This window comes from Lipotes vexillifer, unplaced genomic scaffold, assembly GCF_000442215.2.
Source record: "Lipotes vexillifer unplaced genomic scaffold, Lipotes_vexillifer_v1.1 scaffold811, whole genome shotgun sequence".
Lineage (NCBI taxonomy): Eukaryota > Metazoa > Chordata > Mammalia > Artiodactyla > Lipotidae > Lipotes > Lipotes vexillifer.
In genome coordinates, this window is record NW_006775554.1 from 2,491,084 (window position 1) to 2,512,416 (window position 21,333).

Below are 21,333 nucleotides of genomic sequence, written 5' to 3' on the forward strand. Positions count from 1 at the left end.
AAAAAAAAAAAAAAAAAAAGTCGTGCTGTGATGAGCATCTTTGCACACGTGTTTGAGTTTTCCCGTGAGACAGATTTCAGGGGAGAAGCTTCTGCAAGATGGTCCTCCAAGGAGGTGATAATCCGTTTCCATTCTTAACCTATGGTGAACCTATGGTTCCATGCTAATCATGGAACATTCTCAGTCTCTTAGTTTGTTCACCAACTGGCAGGTGGAAGATAACACCTGTTGTTAATTTGTATTCCTAAAATCACGAGTGAGACCGAGCATTTTTTTTCTGCTCACACACTCATTGATATTTTCTGTGTGAATCCTCTCTCCCACTTTGCTATCCTACTGGGTTGTCTTTTTCTTGTTCGGTTATTTGTATTTTTATTATTGATTTGTAAGAACCTTTTGTATCTGGAATAGTAATCCTTTGCTTTGGTATTTGTTGCATTTTCTCTCAAGCTGTTGCTTATTTTTCAGTATAGCTTGTACTGTACATTTCATAATACAGAAATGGTGACGCTTTAGGGTATAGAATCTGACAGTCTAACTTTATGGCTTGTGGTTTTTGGGTAAAGCTTTGAAAGGCCATTCTCAATCTTTATAACATTTTCTTTTAGCACTTCTTTGGTTTTGGCTTTTATGCTTAGATCATTCATCTATATTTATTATTTTGGACATTATAAGGTAGCAGTTTTAACTTAATTTTGTCTCAAATTATTAGCCATTTGTTCCTACATCATCTATTGAATGGTCTTATTTTCCCCATTGATTTGAAATGTCACTTGTGTACTCAATTCTTATATATACTTGAACACAGCAGTGCATATGTCATTCTTTATGTTTACTAAAGTAGAGTTGATTTACAACATCGTGTTAGTTTCAGGTGTGCAGCACAGGGATTCAGTTACACATACATATATGTATATATGTCTATATTCTTCTTCAGAGTCTCTTTCCTTATAGGTTATTACAAAACATCGAGTATAGTTCCCTGTGCTTTACAGTAGGTCCTTGGTTGTCATTTCTTGACTTCCAGTTGAAATGGCTTTTTTTTTTTTTTTTCCATTTTGATGTCTGAAAATTTTCGACTCACAAAGTTACTCAGCTGTGAATTGATTCAAAGCTCCCACAGCTTGCTTCACAGGGTGAGGATAGGTTTGTAGCAGGGTTATCAGAATTTGTTTAGTCTGTTTGAGCAGCTGTGCTCCAGGAAGAAAGCAAAGGAAGGGATACTAGCAAGAGACATGTATGTGTCTGAATCTGCCCGTTTTCGTCAGGAAAGCAGTAGCTTTTTGGGAAGCCCAACTTCTGTGTACTTCTCATTAGCCATCATTAGGGCACATGGCTGCACTCCTGGGTGCAGGAAAGTGTGGGGAGGTAAGAATTTCTAATAGGGCAGATTGATGCCTCAAACAAAATTGGGGTCCTTTTAGGAAGAAAGGGTGAATGGGTATTGGAAAGGGAACTTGGAGGATTTGCTATATCCCTCACCTTTTTTTTTTCCTTCTGGAATTTCCTCAGGTATTCTTAGGAGAGAAGGGGAATGGGGAGAGGGAGATAATTTATACAGAATAAAATGTTCAGTTTGATGAGTGTTTTTTTTCTTTTTTTGTGGTATGCTGGCCTCTCACTGCCGTGGCCTCCCCCGTTGCGGAGCACAGGCTCCGGACGTGCAGGCTCAGCGGCCATGGCTCACGGGCCCAGCTGCTCCGCGGCACGTGGGATCTTCCCGAACCGAGGCACGAACCCGTGTCCCCTGCATCAGCAGGCGGACTCTCAACCACTGCGCCACCAGGGAAGCCCTTGATGAGTGTTGAGAGTTGCATATATCTGTGTACCACCACCCGAAACAAGATACAAAATATTTCTGAAACTCCAGAAAGTTCCCTTATCTCTAGTTAGTCTCATTACCACTCCCCTGCCCCGCAGCAACCATTTTCTGTTTCGGGCTACCATAGATTTGCCTATTCTTGAATGTCATATAGACAGAATCATACAGTATGCACTCTTTTTGTCTTTCACTCAAGGTGTTCTTTGAGATTCATCCATGTTGTGCACTTGTCAAAGATAAACACCCGTTGCCACAGATAAAGCTGGATGCTAAAGTGGTAAGGTCAGATTTTAATCAGCAATAACTATTGCAACAGGGAAGAGAATCCAGCATGAACTACACTCAACTGATTTGTGCAGAGGGTGTTTCAAAGGGCAAATGAGGGAGGAAGGAGGGGGACGAGCAGGGATTCAGTAGAATCAGAGAAAAAATTACAGAAAATGAGAAAAGGGGGTGTTGGTCCAGCAGAAACCATCTGGATTTGCTAGCTGGGAGACAGGGAGGCCCTATCTTTAGGTGTTGCCTGGAACCAACAGTAAGTTCTTTTGGCAGCCTTGAGTTTTCTCAGGCAGGCATGCTAAGGGGGACTAGAGACACCCTAGTGGTGTGGCCTTGAGCTGTTAGGAGCTATGTTAATGTTTGCTCTGGTCTTTATATTATAGGCCAAGGTTGATGCCTAGTAGAGGAGGTCTCAGAGGAGCCTGGCTAGAGTTTGGTCAAGGAGAGAATCTTTGTCAGGGTAAAATAGTTGGCTCCTTTTTGTGTTGTATGAATGTACCATGATTTGTTCATCCATTCACCTGATGATGGACATTTGAGTCGTATCTAGTTTTTGGCCATGGTGAATAGGCTGCAATGAACATTCTTATATAAGCCTGAATTTTTCTTGGATAAATATCTAGGAGTAGAATTGCTTAGTCATAGGGTGAGTATGTATTTAACTGCCAGACTAATTTCCAAAGTGGTTTATCAGATTACACTTCCCACCAGCAATGTATCAAAACTCCAGTTGCTCCATATCCTTGTTAAACATTCAGCATTGTTAGTGAGTGTGAAATAGCATCTCATTAAGGTCTGAAATGGCATTTCCCTGGTGACAGATGTATACTTATTGTGTGCTTATTGGCCGTTCCTGCATCTTCTTTTGTGAATTGTCTGTTCAAGCCCTTGCCCATTTTCACTAATGATGATAATGTTGATTTTGACTTGTTGGAGTTCATTATATATTCTGTATAGGAATCGTTTGTCAGATGTGTTGTAAATATATGTACACATATAGGAAAGTGAAATTTTAAAATATTATTTACAATAGCATTAAAAAACCAACTGTCTAAATCCCAGTCAAAACCCTAGCCATCTTTTTGGAAGAACTTAACAATTGATTCTAAAATGTATATGGAAACACAAAAAATCTAGACTAGCCCAAAAAAATCTTCAAAAGAAGAGTGAAGTTGGGGAACTTACACTGCTTAATCTACTGATTTCTAAGACCCACTGTAAAGCTACAGTAATCAAAACAATGTGGTCTTTGCATAAAGGTAGAAAAATGATCAATAAAACAGAAATAGACCTATACCGGTGCTGTAAGTTGATTTTTGCCCCGAGTGCCAAGTCATTTCAGTGGGGAAAAGTAAAGTCTTTTAAACCAATAATTCTGGATCAACTGGATATTCAAGTGGAAACAGAATGAACACTGACCTCCTTCTGTACACACATACTAATTTGGGATGGACCATAAACCTAAATATGAAAGCTAGAACCGTAAAGCTTCTGTATGAAAACATAGGGGAACACCTTGGCAGCCTTGGGTAGGTAAATATTTAGTATGTAGAACACAAAAAGTGCTAACTACAAAGGAAAAAGAGATAAACTGAGAAAATGAACAGGCAAGCCTCAGACTGGAGGAAATATTCAGAATACAGGTTCTTAAATGTTTTATTTTTTTCAAAAGTGCATCAGCATTATTCAGGTCCATGGCATACTGTTACTGTGTTCTGTATTAATTTTATTAATTACATTTTCTGTTTTTTTGGTTAGAAAGTTAGATATGGGACATTGTACCAAGGGGACTGATTTGATTCTTCTACTTATTTCACTCTCTGTGAATGTAGGTTCCTTTTCCGTTTACGCTTTACCACTATTCAGTGACTGCTTACAAGAGAGACGGTAGATTGTAGATCATATTACTTGCAAAGTAATTAGATGTTAGATGAAGCCAAAAGGCAATACCAGTAGTCTCCTTTGGGAGGAAACTAGCCTGTGAGTCTTCTTAGTTATTCAGGCCCAGTTTTTTAGATGATTGAACACTTAAGGTCTGCCAATCTGCTTAGGAAAACAAAAAGCTTTCAAGAGCTCCCAAGAAAGGAAGCAAATCCAAAGTCTGTTTAGGTACAGAGTCTATTGCCCTTAAGACTTTGCTTCCTATCTTCCATTTATAAACCAAGAATAAAACCAACAGGAAATAGAAACCAAAAATTGAAACTAAAAGATGTAGAAGAACAACAATAAAATTAAAAATTAGAGGGACCACAAGAAGTATGCAGTTAAAATCCCAGACTTGCAAATTAGTGCTGAGAATATTCGGTTGATTTTTGCAATTGCATATGTATAGATTTATGTACATACAGGTACATATGTATCTATAAGCAGCTAAGCAACACACACACACACACACACATGATAGATATGTATCATTTAAGCACTAAAGTGTTTGGGGAGGGATCTAAATTCAGGTGGGCAGGTAGGTTTGTAAAGCAGTTAAATTAATTTCCCTAAAGGTTCCACAGCTTGGGCAAACTACGTTAGCGTTGTTAAACAAGGGCTCAATGTGTTCCTATTTGTCAAGCATTTGAATGATGCCTGGCACGAGGTAAGCACGCAGTCAGTGTTCAGGAGAAGTGAAACAAACCAGCCCCAGCCTTGACCCTCATAGTCTGGGAGACCAGGGAGGGCCTTTCCCAGACCCTGAATCCTCAGATGAAGAAATGCCTATTGGAAGGCGTTTCACAACTTCACATGAATTTCCCATTGTTGCAGCTGATACTTATGCAAATAGGACAGAATCAGTAAATGTCTCTTTAATGAATTGGTGGTTGGGCCAGATCACTGTTTCCCATGAGAGGAATGTGAGATGGTTTTAGGCGGTACACAGATAGATGTTTTAAATGTTAATGGTTAGGTATTCGTTACAGTGTGTGTTAGAAGAAAATATTAGGTAGCACATCAGACCTGAGTACTAAGAAAAATTGAGTTTATTTAAAAACATATTACATTGGGAAGGAGAGGGCGGGGGAGGGAAGGATTGGGAGTTTGGGGTTGCAGATGCAAACTATTATATATAGGATGGTTAAACAAAAAGGTCCTGCTGTAGAGCACAGGGAACTATTTCAATATCCTGTGATAAACCATAGTGGACAAGAATATGAAAAAAATATGTATAACTGAATCATTTTGCTGTACAGCAGAAGTTAACACATTGTAAATCAACCACACTTCAATGAAATAAATGTTAAAAAAAGACATTACGGGCTTCCCTGGTGGCGCAGTGGTTGGGAGTCCGCCTGCCGATGCAGGGGATGCGGGTTCGTGCCCCGGTCTGGGAGGATCCCACGTGCCGCGGAGCGGCTGGGCCCGTGGGCCATGGCCGCTGGGCCTGCGCGTCCGGAGCCTGTGCTCCGCAACGGGAGAGGCCACAGCAATGAGAGGCCCGCATACCGCAAAAAATAAAATAAAATAAAAAAAAAAATAAAAAAAAAATAAAAAAAGACATTACTTTGAACAGGTGGTATGTGAGTGTCATGAACATTTTGAAAGCAATAGTAATTGAATGAAGATTGAGTTAATCTTTCAGGTCTTTCCAGATCTGAGATTTTTGATTCTTTGATTCTGAGTTTGAAACATGAAATCAAGATATTTAAATGGAAGGGATGTTCTCTGGATTTGGGAAACAGAGGACGATTGTGGAAGTGACAGAACTAGGTGCACAGTATTGGGGTGCGGAGATAACTACTATTAACATGTTGGTATCTACTCTGGGCAGTCTTTATATATATGTGTACGTTCATTCTAACAAACTTGGGCATGTCCTGTCCGTATAATCTTGTGGCCTGTTTTGTCGACCTGATACTATAACTCCAGGTACAGCGTTCTTGTAAAAAAAAAAAAAAAACTTTGTGTTCATTCTTGGTTATTTCCTAAGGATAAAATCCCAGAAGTGGGACTGTTTGGCTATTGTGTTTGCACGTTATTCCGGCTTCTTATACCTGTTGCCACAGTGCCTTGAAGCATGACCATGCCAGTTTCCAGTTTGGACATTGGTGCTCCAGGGCCCTCTTCCTCATTCCTCTCCAAAGCCAGGTTCTATTAAAAAAGAGTTTTATTGCTGATTTGATAAGAGCAGTACTGCCCTCTTGTTTTTGCTTTCATTTTCATTTTGCTTTTTTTTTAAATCATTGATAAGGCTGAGCTTTTTGTATGTTCATTGGTCAGTTTTTCTTCTTTTGTGAATGGTTCATTTTTGTCCTTTACTCATTCTTTTTCTTCTGGAATATTAGTTTTTTCCCATATTAATTTATGAGTCCTTTATATTGTAAGGGTATTAGCACTTTGTTACCTGTTACAAATATTTTTCCTAGTGTACTATTTGCCTTGTATATTTGTTTATGAAATCCAAACTTACTGTTGCTCTTGTTGTGAAGACAATACTCTCTTTTTGATGGAAATAATTAATTTAGTTTAAAAAGAAATAGAATAACATCATTTAAAAATGGCAGATATTGGGCCTTCCCTGGTGGTCCAGTGGTTAGGACTCCGCGCTTCCACTGCAGGGGGTGTGGGTTTGATCCCTGGTCGGGGAACTAAGATTCCACATGGCATGTAGCACAGCCAAAAAAAAAAAAAGCAAATATTCCTCCCTTGTTAGCTATTCCGTTGCTAAATATTGACATCTGGCGAGTCCCTTGTCATCATAGGCAATGGTGGTTCCTCACAGTTCAATACTATTTTTTAAAATTGAAGTATAGTTGATTTACAATATTGTGTTAGTTTCAGGTGTACAACAAAGTGATTTCAGTTATACATATAGATGTGACAATACCATCTGAGCCATTTTGTGACACACATGGTCTTGCATTTTAACTTCTCTGAAATCAGATGTGACTTACTCTCAATGTGTCCTGCAGACACTGTCAAGTCTGTTAGAGGTGTCCTTACCTGTGCAAGCAGGCATGGAGATTATTTCTGCTGGCATGGCATGTTTGGGCAGCTGTGACCACAGTCCCTGGTGCTTTTAGTCCACATACTGTTTAAGGGCGATTTGAAGAAAGAACCCAGATCCTGATTGCTGTTGAAAATCATCCCTTGATACCTTCTGATGAGATCAAGAAAGAGCCAGTATCAAAACTTCCAGGGTGAGGGTTAGCTGCTTGGAAGAAAATCTCAGAGAGGATGGTGGAGATCTGTTAAGGAATGTATCCTCGCTAACGCCCTCGATGGCACGGAGGTTGATATTGTGTCGAAAGGCACAGACATCCTGAAAGTGAAGTCTTAGCAGCTTACTTCATTCACCTTTTCCTTTTTCTGTCTGTGCAAGAGAGAGAGATGATGACACTCTGTCCCAATGAAGGAGCTTTTTCAGTAACCACAAAATTAAAATTCTAAGTGATAAGAAAAACATTAACTAATTGGCAGTGTTTTTTAACTTCTTTTTTCTTTATTTTCTTTCTTTATTTTTATTTTTTGGCTGCGTTGGGTCTTCGTTGCTGTGTGTGGGCTTTCTCTAGTTGCGGCGAGCAGGGGCTACCCTTCCTTGCAGTGTGAAGGCTTCTCATTGTGGTGGCTTCTCTTGTTGCGGAGTGCTGGTGCAGTAGTTACGGCACATGGGCTCTAGGGCATGTGGGCTTCAGTAGTTGCGGTGCGTGGGCCCAGTAGTTGTGGCGCATGGGTTCTAGAGCACAGGCTTAGTAGTTGTGGCGCATGGGCTTAGTTGTTCCGCGGCATGTGGGATCTTCCCGGACCTGGGATCAAACCCGTGTCCCCTGCATTGGCAGGCGGACTCTTAACCACTGTGCCACCAGGGAAGTCCCTTTAATTTCTTTTTTCAGTCTTACAATTGGTGGTATCCTGGATATAATGAAATATAGCCTATGTTTCATGAACCTCTTGCTGTCCCCAGTTCTTCTAATTTACGTTTCAGATGACTGGTTAGTATTCATTGTGTGGATGCACCGTAATCTGCTCGGCTGAATCACGGTGCCCGCCTCCCTTCAGAGCTCCCAGCAGCAATGCCCAGCAGCACCCTCTTCCTTCTTCACAGCAGTGTGTTGTACATCTTTCTATCTTGGCCACTCTTACAGGCAAAGCAGTGAGCCTTAAAACTCGGAGGCATGGAAACCACTGGCCGTCATCTAGATTTGAGGACTGCAAAGAGACACATGTTGGAAAAATTAGGAAGTAGGAGTCATGGGAACTAGTGATCAGGGGTCCTTGTGTTATGTCCAGGCATCTCCCCAGATGATTGGGGTCCTTGTGTTATGTCCAGGCATCTCCCCACCTTTCTGTACTGCTGCACATCACTGACCGCGTCCAGTGTGTTGTGGAGATCCATCCCAGGCTCCTACCAGGCCCGACCTGAGTCTGCTTCTCTCTCCAGCGTCTTCTCCAGTTTCTCCTGTTTTCTTACTCTTCTCCCGCTGCCCTGCCTACTTCCTGCTACTAGCACACTCCACGTGCACTCCCGCCCCCGAGTGTTTGTATCTGCTGTTCCTCTTACCTAGAGTGCCTTTTGCACAGCTGCCTTTCCCTAATTCTCTAGGACTCGACTCAGCCATGCCCTTTAAGAGAGGTCTTCCCTTTCACCTCTAAAGTAGGTCCTCCATCCGCCATACCATTATATCCCTCGTTTGTCATAATCTCTGTCTTTGTCTCTGTCCCTTCTCTATTTTGTTCACCACTATAACCCTATGCCTGGCACTTAGCAGACACTCAGTAAATATTGCTAGACCAAGTCAGTAATATTAACTCAACTGATAATGCAGAGTTGGGAGGAATAGAAACTGCTCCTTGTTATCCGAGAGGGCACTAATAAATCCAACAAGGAACACTTAGAGGGAGGCAAATTGATGAGCTTTTCAGCAGTTCGAGTTTCTTCGCAGTGGGGTGAGTGCCTTCTCTGTGGGCAGTAGTCAACAGTGGCTCCATATTGTCGAAAGGATTCTTGCTCTGGATGTTGGGCTTGACTAAGGTCCCTTCTAAGCTCTAAATTGTTCGCAGCGTGTTCTCATCACTGGTCTACCGTTCTTGCTTCAACTGCAGATATGGCTTTTACCACTAGATGGCGCGAGATGATTCCTTTGAAATCAGTGTTCCTCAAACTGCCACCCACAGTGAGAACACATTTTTCGCGGCACTTATACCCCCAACACACACTTGAAACGAAAGCTTCACAAAACACTCTTACAATGTGGAATGATGCTGCTATTTTCTGTTTTACTCTGTTCTACTTCATTTTCTAAAAGGGAGATTTGCAAATTATTACATCGATTTTATGATATGAATGGGTCACAACTCATTGTTTGAAAAGCACTCTTTTATTTTATTTTGTTATTTTATTTTGTTATTTTATTGGCCGTGCTGTGTGGCTTGCGGGATCTTAGTTCCCCAACCAGGCATTGAACCCTTGCCCTCAGCAGTGAAAGCGCAGAGTCCTAACCACTGGACCGCTGGGGAATTCCTGGAAAGCACTATTTTAGACAACTGAGCAAGTTTGTTTGTAAAACTCTGTGGGTCTGCTGTTTTCCTTGGACAGTCTGAGCTTATAGCAAATTGTGTTCCTTAGTACTTTGTGTGTTTCTGTGTTGAGTTGCTGCCTTGAGTAGTTGAACATATGTGCTTTGTTGTGGGTGTCTATGGATGTGCAAACGTGGATGCGAGAGACTGGAGGAGGCATGTTTGTGCAGAATTCAGCACCTATTGCTGTCAAGGCAGCAGTAAGCCTTGTTGGTAGATATGAAGAAAAGGAAAGATGTAATATGTGCTCTGGGAGCTTAGAACTTAGCTGGGTGACACCACACACACACACACACACACACACACACACACACACACACACAGCCACCTTAAGTTTCAGCTTATTTATCAAGCAACATGGAAATGGATGTATTATTCAGGATATCACTTAGGATGCTTAAGACTGCAAGTAACAGAAGCCTGACTCAATTTGACTTAAGTGGTAAAGATGTTTCTTATCTCACTAAGTATTCCTTGCCAGGTAGAGAAGGCTCCAGGCCCACAGGGGTGTGGCGTGGCCTTAGGGATCCAGCTTCCTTCCCTGACTTCTCATTTGCCGGTTCCACTCATGGTTGCCAGAAGACTTCCAGTGGTAATCAGGGCTTCAGCTCCTAGGCTTGGAACACTACAACTTTAACTGCTTGTAGTGTTGACTGGGTTAGAGAGAGTTTGGGCTACCCTAGCATTTTCCAAGTTATAGCTGTTTTATTTGTTCCTAGTTTCCCCACTGTGACCTCCTTAAGGGACATGAAAGGACAAGTATTTAATACGAAATCAGGAGAAATACTTTGGTAGTTGTTAGTGATGTTTGCCAAATATTTCTGGGTCTCCCTTCCCCTGGACACAAAACTTTTGGTTGAGCCGAGTTATCTGACTAGCTCTGGCCAGTGAGTTTGCTGAATGAATAATTGGTTGCAGGTCTTCTGTATGAAGTATGAGGTGAGGTTATTTGCTGTTTAGGGTCCTGGGAAAGGAATTAGTGATAAGGGGGAAGAGGTAAGAAATGGTCGTGGTGGGAAATGTGATGGGCAGTGTATGTGAATGCAGAGGTGGATGGATGAGTCTGTTTAAGCTTGTGCTGGAGCATTAAATGTGATTTGACCTTTTTAAAATTGAAATATGGTTGATTTATAATGTTGTATTAATTACTGCTGTACAGCAAAGTGATTTAGTTATACATATATATACATTCTTTTTTTAAAAAAATATTCTTTTCCATTATGGTTTATCACAGGATATGGAATATAGTCCCCTGTGCTCTACAGCAGGACCTTGTTGTTTATCCATCTGTATATAATAGCTTACATCTACTAACCCCAACTTCCCACTCCAGCCCTCCCCCCAGCCCCCTCCCCCTTGGCAACCACCAGTCTGTTCTCTATGTCCATGAGTCTGTTTCTGTTTCATAGATGGGTTCATTTGTATCATATTTTTAGATTCCACATATAAGTGATATCATATGGTATTTGTCTTTATCTTTCTGACTTACTTCACTTAGTATGATGATCTCTAGTTGCATGATTTGGCCTTTTGAGGTTAATAAATTTCCTGTGGATCCTTGACCTGGTTCCTGGGAATGTGGCCGTGGAACCTGGCCTGAACCTACTCTCTACTCACGTGCTTCCTTTTTCATCTCTTTCAGGTTTGCAGTGAGCGTTGGCTACTGGCAGGACCCTTACATCCAGCATTTGGTGAGACTGTCTAAAGAGAGGAAGGCCCCGGAAATTAACAGAGGCAAGTGACCATCTCCCTCCCCGACATCTCATCAGCTGAGAGGCCTAAGGTTTTAGGGATTGATTCTTAAAAAGAGAGTTCTGGGGTGTACTGTCTTCAGTGTATGAAAGTGCTCGTTTCCCAACTTCCTCACCAGCACAGTGTATTATGAAACTTTTCATCTTTGTTCACCTGATACATGAAAAATGGTTTTTACAGTAATATAAAAGCCATTTACATATCTTTTACTATAAAAGCTATTTATATATCTTTTACTGTGAGCTGTCTGTTCACATAAGGGATTATTTTTGTTGTTGTTGCCCTATTAAGGTGTTAGTAACACTATTAGGTTCTGCAAGTAGTTTCCATCAAGGAAGTCGAAGGAGTTGAGATAGGAGTGTGACTTAGTTTCAGCCAGATTGAGAAACTGACCAATGAATGTAATTCTTGTATGTGTGGGGAATCTAGGCCCTAAAGATGGGTCCCGTAGGGGGTTCTATAAGAGGGCAAAGGGATTTGTAAATGGTTGGTCCTGAGAAGAAGGACATGGTAGTCATTTTGAGCTGAGGGTGAATCCAGGCATCAGTTAGATTGGGCAAGGCCTGGTTAAGAGGCCTTTCTTAAGCCTCCCTCCCCAGCTCTTGAGACAGATTTCCCAACGAATGTTCCAGAGACAGGGACCCACCATGGCAAGTGGCTCGGTGCTCCAGGCGGCACGTCAGCCCCCCTTCCTTCTTCCTCTCCCGGTTTGCGTCTCTAGATTGGGGACCTCCAGCCCAGTAGGAGAGCGCTTCCCAAACGTCTTTGGTGAAGACATATTTTTTTCTCCCAAGTCCAATCCATTGTGGATGATATTCTGTAATATACAATAAAGATGATTTACTAGGAAAATGAAATGTACACACAAGCCCAAATTATTTGTTTATTTATAAGGTAGGGATTATCAAATTGATTATATTATTTTGTTAATTAATTTATTTTTTTCGGCGATGCTGCATGGCATGTGGGACCTGATGTCCCCGACCAGGGATCGAATCCGTGCACCCTTGCAGTGGAATCGCAGAGTCCTAACCACTGAACTGCTAGGGAATTTCCCCGAATTATTTATTAGCACACTCACCAGACATAAAATTTCTCTGTCAAATGGCAATAAAGTTTCTAAATGCTACTCTCAAATTTTGTTCTTAAAACAGTCACACCTCAGGCTTCCCTGGTGGCGCAGTGGTTGAGAGTCCGCCTGCTGATGCAGGGGACACAGGTTCGTGCCCCGGTCCAGGAGGATCCCACATGCCGCGGAGTGGCTGGGCCCGTGAGCCATGGCCGCTGAGCCTGCACATCCGGAGCCTGTGCTCTGCAATGGGAGAGGCCACAACAGTGAAAGGCCCATGTACTGCAAAAAAAAAAAAAAAAAGGTCACACCTTGAGCAACAGGCCTTTAGAACAAGACAGACGCTGTCTTCCCATCTCCCTTCTGGGTTTCCCATCTCCTTTGTCCCAGCTCCCCACCCCAGAGCTTAACAAGTCCATTAATTAGGCCACCACTTGCTGGTGTCTCTCCTCCCGCTGTCTGCGATGTCATTTTATAAACACAGAGGCTCTAACCCAGACAAGATGGAGGTGAAAGGAAAAAGATAAGAAGCATGGCTTTCTTTACTTTGACTGACATTCATCTGCCCAATTTCCTGACCTACAAATATTATTTCCCACACACTCTTGCAATTTTGAGTTTTACCAGAGTACTAATTAGCTTTCCCTAGAGCTGTGAAAAAGCACATTTACAAGGGGAGCATTTAGATCAGATGTTTTGATATAAAACACTTGTCTTTCCTAAGTAAAAGTATAGGACACTGTTTTTCTTCAGATCGTTAATTCCACCATTAAGTAGCTAGTACTTATTTTTGTTCAACCAGCTTTTTAAAAAAAAAAAAATGGAAGAGAGTTTGAAAGTCATTATTTCTCCCATGAAGTTTGCAGATAAACGCTGACCCTGAAGAAGGGCAAAGTGTAGTTTTGCTCTCCCTAGCACTGTGGGCTTTGCAGGGATTATTTCTGTCGTCACTGAGTGATAGCTTGCTTCTCTGTCTCTTAGGATATTTTGCTCGAGTCCATGGCGTCAGCCAGCTTATAAAGGCATTTCTACGGAAGACAGAATGTAATTGTCAAATTCTAAACCTTGGGGCTGGGATGGATACCACCTTCTGGAGGTTAAAGGTAAATTAAAATTTCCCGTTTTCTCTTTCCAGTTGTTTAAATTTACTTTGTTGAAGACATTCACCTGGTTCAAAAGCGTAAAGGAAAGATTAAAATGCAGTGCGGTGGCAGCCTGTCTCCCACCTTGCTTTGCAGCCCTCCAGCCCCACAACTGCCTTCATCCCTGTACTACATCTCACCAGAGCCCTAGTGAGGATATGTGGGTGGTTTCTCACCTTTTGCTGCTACTAACTGGGCTGTAGTAAACATTCTTGGGTACATTTCCCCTGCACGTGTGGCAGTATACCAGAAGAAGGAGCAAGGATTCTACCCTTGGAACTGCTGAGACAAAAGAACACTCGTGTTTGTAATTTTGACGATAACTTAAGATTTTATTGTCAGCATCGCAGTGTCTTAGGTAACGTTTGGAGATTTGCAAGTCTGGGTAATGATAACATGATGCAAAGCCCTTTTGTAGTCATTCTCTGATTTGATGCCTCAGTTGTTCTATTTGGGTTCAAGGGCAGGTGTAATTATACTCACTCATAGGAAAGGAAACTTGGGTCTAGTTAGTGGCAGAACCAGGACTAAAGTTCTGGTCTTTGATTCCTGGGCTGGATTTTATTGCCAAACCTTTTCCCCACAAATATCTCACTGATTGCAGTTTCTTTCTTTTTTCTTTTTTTTGTAGGTTTGTACAGATTTTTCTTGGTTCTTCTATCAGGTCAGTCACATGGTAGTAATGGGTATGTGCGTCTCTCCAGATTTCTTTTAAAAAAATAATTAATTAATTAATTTGTTTTTGGCTGTGTTGGGTCTTCATTGCTGCACGCGGGCTCTCTCTAGTTGCGGTGAGCAGGGACTTCTCTTCCTTGCAGTGTGTGGGTTTCTCATTGCAGTGTCTCCTCCTGTTGCGGAGCACGGGCTCTAGGTGTGTGGGCTTCAGTAATTGTGGCACTCAGGCTCAGTAGTTGTAGCTTGCAGGCTCTAGAGCGCAGGCTCAGTAGTTGTGGCGCACAGGCTTAGTTGCTCCGCAGCATGTGGCATCTTCCCGGACCAGGGCTCGAACCCATGTCCCCTGCATTGGCAGGCGGATTCTTAACCACTCTGCCACCAGGGGAGCCCCTCTCCAGATTTCTTGCAGGCATAGACCAAGATAGATGAGAGTATATAAGCATAACTTGACCTGCATTATCTATTTTGTCCCTAATTAGCTCACCTGATAAGAAGGTCTTTGGTCATCAGAGCTCCCAGTCTTTCTGTTACTTGAGAATCAGTGTCCTCAACATGGCCCTAGTATCGTTTGCCTCTGCATTCTTCCTTCTAGATGAGATAACTGACATTTATGAAGTGCGTTTACATATATGACGTCATTAGTTAACACAAGAGCTGTGTTGGGGGAGCTTACACATCTGAGGGAAGTGGGGCTTTGAAAGTCTGTGTCTTCCCGCAAATTGGACAGCTAGTGGCATTAGGACGTGGAACCAACATTGGCTCCAGCTCTTCAGACTCCCAATTCCTTCCTCTTTCCTCTGCACACAGCTCTGTGGTTGTTCAGGGAGAGTCTTTTCTGTGGGTCGATTGTGCCTCTGCAACGCCGTGACCCTGGTGTGGTGGAAGCAACTGGAACAGAATGTAGTGTAAGAGTGTGTGCACTGCTGGCGTTACAGGGGCCGCTGGAGAAATCCCTCCTTTTTACCCTTTTGACTTGGTCATATGGTTCGTTTTTTTCCCCATCTTGTAGGTGGGTTAATAATGAATAAATCTGAGATTTTAATTTCTGAGCCAGGTACACCGAGGCTTATGTGCCCCTTCCAAGAAAAAGGTTCTCTGTCAAAGGTGAGGAAGGGGAGTAGCACAGAGCCTTAAAGTACTTTGTGGAAATTTTTTGTTTTATTGATAATTGTATTGATCCAAAGGGATTTTTAAAAATCTCAAGTTTCTCTTTTTTTAAAATTATGCTTGTTTGCTCTTTTTTTTTTTTTTTTTTTTTTTTGAATATGCAGGCCTCTCGCTGTTGTGGCCTCTCCCATTTTGGAGCACAGGCTCCGGACATGCAGGTTCAGCGGCCATGGCTCACAGGCCTAGCCGCTCCGCGGCATGTGGGATCTTCCCGGACCGGGGCACAAACCCGTGTCCTCTGCATCAGCAGGCAGACTCTTAACCACTGTGCCACCAGGGAAGCCCTTGTCTGCTCTTTTATTATTGTTTTTTGTCTTTTCCATTTTGTTGTGAGGTTTCCCCCTGATTTGACATTTGTCTTTAATTTTTATTTTTTATTATTTGTTTATTTGGCCGCTTGCGTACTTGCGGGATCTTAGTTCCCCGACCAGGGATCAGACCCCATCCCCCTGCAGTGGACGGGCGGAGTCCTAACCACTGGACCACCAGGGAATTCCCTTGTTTGCTCTTTTAGAGCTGAGGTTGCACAGGCCAAATCTGGCCAGCCACCTATTTTTGTAAATAAAGTTTTACTGGAACACAGCCATGCCCATTTATTTACATCTTATCTATGGCTCTCACAGCAGGGCTGAGTAGTTACAACAGAGACCATTATGGCCTGCAAAGCCTAAAATCCTTACTTTCTTTTTCCAGAAAGTTTGTTAATCCCCGTTTTAGAGCTATATGTGCCTCTATAAAAGAGCAGGGGAAGTCGTGTCCATCGATCTTATAGTCTCGTGCTCTTTCCACCTGGGATGGCCCCCCTACTGCACCAGCAGAGAGGCTTAGTTGCGAGTCACAGGCTTTCTGGGGCCACTACCGTGTGAGCTTGTATAATCTCAGGGGCCCAAGACTGGACAGTCGAAGACTCATCTTCAGGCAGCAGGCAAAAACAGGGCCAGGGAAAGCTGGTGTCATCATGAGCAAAGAATAAAGGGTGAGTGAAACCCTTTAAGTGGCCTCACTTCTTGGTGTCTCTTGAATTCTGTTTCTGTACAACTAAAGGGTCGGGTATGGAGGGGAAGCAGTCTCAGTTTTGGCCGCCTGTGAAGTGGTCAACTACCTTGGATCTTGGAGTCTGAGGGCCACCCTTCCTCGTGGCTGTTTCTGGCTTCCCCCCCGGTGGCTGTGCCCTGCCTTGGGTATCTCCCCTGCCTCCTGTGCCATGTGAGCTACTTGGGAGTGGAGTGTCAGAGGGCTGCAGAGAATCGTGGAATAAAAAGTTGAAGCATCACTTGCCAGAGCCATTTTGCCCGTTTCTGAAAGCTGAGAAAGAGCATGTCTGTTTCTTAAAAGTTCCAGGTGTGCCTTTTGTAAGCTTTCCTTCCTCGGTTAACCCTTATTCAGAATTCTTATGAGGATCAAGTGCACGAGTGCCTGGGAAAGCTTTTTATTTTATTTTATTTTATTTTATTTTATTTTTGCGCTCCACGGGCCTCTCACTGTTGTGGCCTCTCCCGTTGCGGAGCACAGGCTCTGGACGCGCAGGTTCAGCGGCCATGGCTCACGGGCCCAGCCGCTCCGCGGCACATGGGATCTTCCCAGACCAGGGCACGAACCCGCGTCCCCTGCATCGGCAGGTGGACTCCCAACCACTGTGCCACCAGGGAAGCCCGGAAAGCTCTTTAAAAAGTCAGAAGTCCTGGGCATCTACCCTGAAAAAACCATCATTCAAAAAGAGTCATGTACCACAATGTGCATTGCAGCTCTATTTACATTAGCCCAGACGTGGAAGCAACCTAAGTGTCCATCGACAGGTGAATGGGTAAAGAAGATGTGGCACATATATACAATGGAATATTACTCAGCCATAAAAAGAAATGAAATTGAGTTATTTGTAGTGAGGTGGATGGACCTAGAGTCTGTCTTAGAGTGAAGTAAGTCAGAAAGAGAAAAATAGATATCGTATGCTAACACATATATATGGAATCAAAAAAAATGGTTATGAAGAACCTAGGGGCAGGACAGGAATAAAGACAGATGTAGAGAATGGACTTGAGGACACAGGGAGAGGGAAGGGTAAGCTGGGATGAAGTGAGAGAGTGGGATGGACATATATACACTACCAAATGTAAAATAGATAGCTAGTGGGAAGCAGCCACATAGCACAGGGAGATCAGCTTGATGCTTTGTGTCCCCCTAGAGCGGTGGGATAGGGAGGGTGGGAGGGAGATGCAAGAGGGAGGAGATATGGGGATATATATATATGTATAGCTGACTCACTTTGTTATGATGCAGAAACTAACACACCATTGTAAAGCAATTATACTCCAATAAACATGTTAAAAAAAAAGTCAGAAGTCCTGTGTGAGATGTGGGACACTATGCTGTCCTTCGTTTATTTGCTTTTGATTGTCCTTGTGGTCTTCTGGAATTTTAGACTGTTCTTAACACTCTATACCTTGTGAGTAAAAGTTCTTGAAAGGTGTTGTAGAATTTCTTAGAGAAAGTTATTTCTGTGTATCCTTTAAACACAACCTCTGAATATCTTCAGATAGCTTTTACATAGCCCTGCTCTGCAGTCAGGTAGTAGGTATGTGTTACAATTCCAGGAGTGAACAGCTGAAGATGGTGAGTCCAGGTCTCCTCTGATGTCAAGAAACCGTATTTTCCCTTTGTTTTGTTTCTTTCTTTTTCTCTTCCTCCTTCCTTCTCTGTCCTTCCCCTCCTTCCCCCAGACCAGATCCCCTGAAATGTTAACTGAGGACCATTTTCCATGTGGGTGGATCTCCCAATTCTGTTACTTGCCCTTAGGGGTCACCTTCCTACCAGGAACTGCTTCCTGATGATTTCCGCCCCCATCATTCAGTCCTCGGGGGGGGGGGATCTGCTGCCCCTCCCAACCTGTCCTTCATCTCTAGTTGTTGTCTGTGTAAATGGTGCTCTTACCTGCCAGTCTGCTCATCAGAAACAAGGAAACATCCTTACCCCTCCTTTTTCTTTATCCCATCCTACACCAAAGAAGCCACCACCAGGTTCTGGATATCAGCAGCTTTCTTTTTCTTTCCTCTTTTTAATTTTTTTTTTTTTTAAATAAGTAGCTCTTTATTTCTGGGATATAAGTGCAGGTGGGCATGAGGATATTAAAAGAGTAGCAGGTTATGGAGCACCTTGTTTCTTGCTAAGTCTTAGGGGTGTGAAGAGCTGTTGCAGGCAGAAAGGGGTATTTTAGTCTTCACAGCTGGCGATAATAGAACTGAGGAGGACAGGATGCTTTTGAGAATAGTCAGCAGGGCTGAGTGATTTTTTTTTAATTGAAATGTATCAGTACTTGACATAATTTTTTTTAATTGAAGTATAGTTGATTTACAATGTTGTGTTAGTTTCAGGTGTACAGCAAAGTGATTCAGTTATACATATAGAGAGAGATACAGACATACATATAGATACCTATTCTTTTCCAGTTCTTTTCCCTTATAGGTTATTACAAAATATTGAGAAGAGTTTCCTGTGCTATACAGTAGGTCCTTGTTGGTTATCTATTTTATATATAGTAGTGTGTATGTTAATCCCAAACTCCTAATTTATCCCTCCCCCTTTCCCCTTGGGTAGCCATAAGTTTCTTTTCTCTGTCTGTGGGTCTATTTCTGTTTTGTACATAAGCTCATTTGCATCATTGTTTTTAGATTCCACATATAAGCGATATCATGTGATTTGACATATAATACTATGTTAGTTGCATAGTATGTATTACATAGTGATCTGACATTTGTGTACATTCGGGCTGAGGGATTGATTGGACAGGGAGGAGGAGCTGGATAATTCTAGCATGACCAGTAGGTGACTGGATGGGGGTGTAGCCACCGACTCAGCTAGGAAAAGCGCGAGGTGGGGGCTTCCCTGGTGGCGCAGTGGTTGAGAGTCCCCCTGCTGATGCAGGGGACACGGGTTCGTGCCCCAGTCTGGGAAGATCCCATGTGCCGCGGAGCGGCTGGGCCCGTGAGCCATGGCCGCTGAGCCTGCGCGTCCGGAGCCTGTTGCTCCGCAACGGGAGAGGCCAAAACAGTGAGAGGCCCGTGTACCGCAAAAAAAAAAAAAAAAAAGCGCGAGGGGGAAGCAGGGCTGTGTGTGTGTGTTTCACACTTTTTAAAACTGCAGCCACAGTAAAAAAATAACAGTACATCCCTAGCCAGGACCCACGTCTATGTACCTATGTCTGTAAATAATAAGGGCACACACATGGTACTTACTAAGGGCGGGCCCTGTTCTGAGTGTCACTCAACGTATTTCCTCATTAATCCCCACAACCGTATGAGGTGTTATTTTCTCTACTTTTCAAATGGTGAAACCTTGGCCCAGGGAGTTTAGTGACTTTCCCAAGGCCTCACAGCAAACAAGTGGTGGAGCTGGGATTTGAACCTTGTCCCTCCAGGCTCCAGAGTGCCTGCTGTTTACCACCCCACTATTCTCCACTATCACAGAAAAAAATAAATGTATCCCTCATTCCACGTGATGCTTTCTGATATTTGCTACTTTATTCTATTTCATGCCTAAACTGTTGGTCACAACCCACCACATTGGTTTCTTGACCCTCTCTAATAGGTCTCGAGCTGCTTTTTTAAAAGAAATGAATGAATGAATGAATTTTTGGCCACATTGGGTCTTCGTTGCTCCGCGAGGGCTTTCTCTAGTTGTGGTGGGGTGGGGCTACTCTTCGTCGCGGTGCGCAGGCTTCTCATTGCGGTGGCTTCTCTTGTTGCGGAGCACATCAAGCTGCTTTTTTGAGAAATACCCTTATGTCCTGCTTCTAGTCTACCTCTTAACATCCCAGTGACCATTCCCCTGATTCAGGCTCCCCATCACTTGACCCCTGGACAGCGGCAATAATCTCCTTTTTCCCTCCATTTGTTCTTTATGCCGAGACCAAATAACTTGAAAAGTACATTTCTTACCATATCATTCCCCTGATTTTAAATCCGTAAGTATCCCATTGCTCTTCAGGCCCTAGCACTTGGTACATGAAGATGATAGGTACATGTTTGAGTAATAAATAATTATAGAAAGATTACTGTGTGTTTTTTCTCAGGATGAAGATCTTCTACCAAGTAAATATTTTGAAATCGACTTTCCAATGATAGTCACGAGGAAGCTGCACAGCATCAAGTAAGTGTGGCTTTGGCTGGAAGCAAGAGCATGGTGAGATTCAGAACCAGGTCCTGGTAGACGGCAGGTCTGAGGCAGGAGACCTCATTTTAGGGCACTGCTTTCCTTTCATCCCCTGCTCCCTCTTTCTTGCCCCCGGGACACTCATTCCAACATATCGTGCAGTCTTCAACATGAAATATACCCTCCTTTGTGACTCTTCTATCCGTTCATGTAATTTCTCTGAACATTTAAAAAATGACCTAGAGTAGATTAATAATCTGAATTTAAAAATTTTTATATTGGACTGTAGTTAATTAACAATGTTGTGTATTAATCTGAATTTTTATGTGTATTTTGCTTACTTATCGTCAGGGTATAGAAAGGTGCCTGGCCCAGAATAGATGTGTAGTAAATATTTTTTGAATGAATGAATGGGAAGCTGAAGTTAATCAGTTATTTTGGGCTTGGCCTATGGGATCTTAGTTCCCCGACCAGGGATCGAACCCGCGTCCCCTGCATTGGAAGCACAGAGTCCTAACCACTGGACCACCAGGGAATTCCCTGTTTTTTTGCATATTTTTGATTGGGAGAGTTATCACATAAATGTTACTAAAAACACTGGAACATTTGGCAAATTCTTGCTAGCCTGTCTGTAGCTGTTTCTAAGTACGTATGTCATGATCAGTTTGTGATTTGATATCAGATTCTCTGTGTAAAGCTTAGCTGACCTAACTGACTTGTATCCCCTGGACTTTTACTGTATGTGCCTAGGGTCAAATGTGATTAAACAGATGACC

General features: G+C 42.8%; 1 protein-coding gene across 2 annotated transcripts in view; it reads left to right on the plus strand.

The window, feature by feature from the left end:
- Window positions 1–21,333, plus strand: part of LCMT1 (leucine carboxyl methyltransferase 1) — a 55,740-nt gene that overhangs the window by 8,701 nt on the left and 25,706 nt on the right. For both annotated transcript variants that reach the window (XM_007450001.1, XM_007450002.1), the window contains exons 2-4: window positions 11,250–11,341; window positions 13,410–13,531; window positions 20,478–20,554. In XM_007450001.1, coding sequence (XP_007450063.1) covers window positions 11,250–11,341; window positions 13,410–13,531; window positions 20,478–20,554 — 291 coding nt within the window. The remainder of the gene's footprint in view (window positions 1–11,249; window positions 11,342–13,409; window positions 13,532–20,477; window positions 20,555–21,333) is intronic.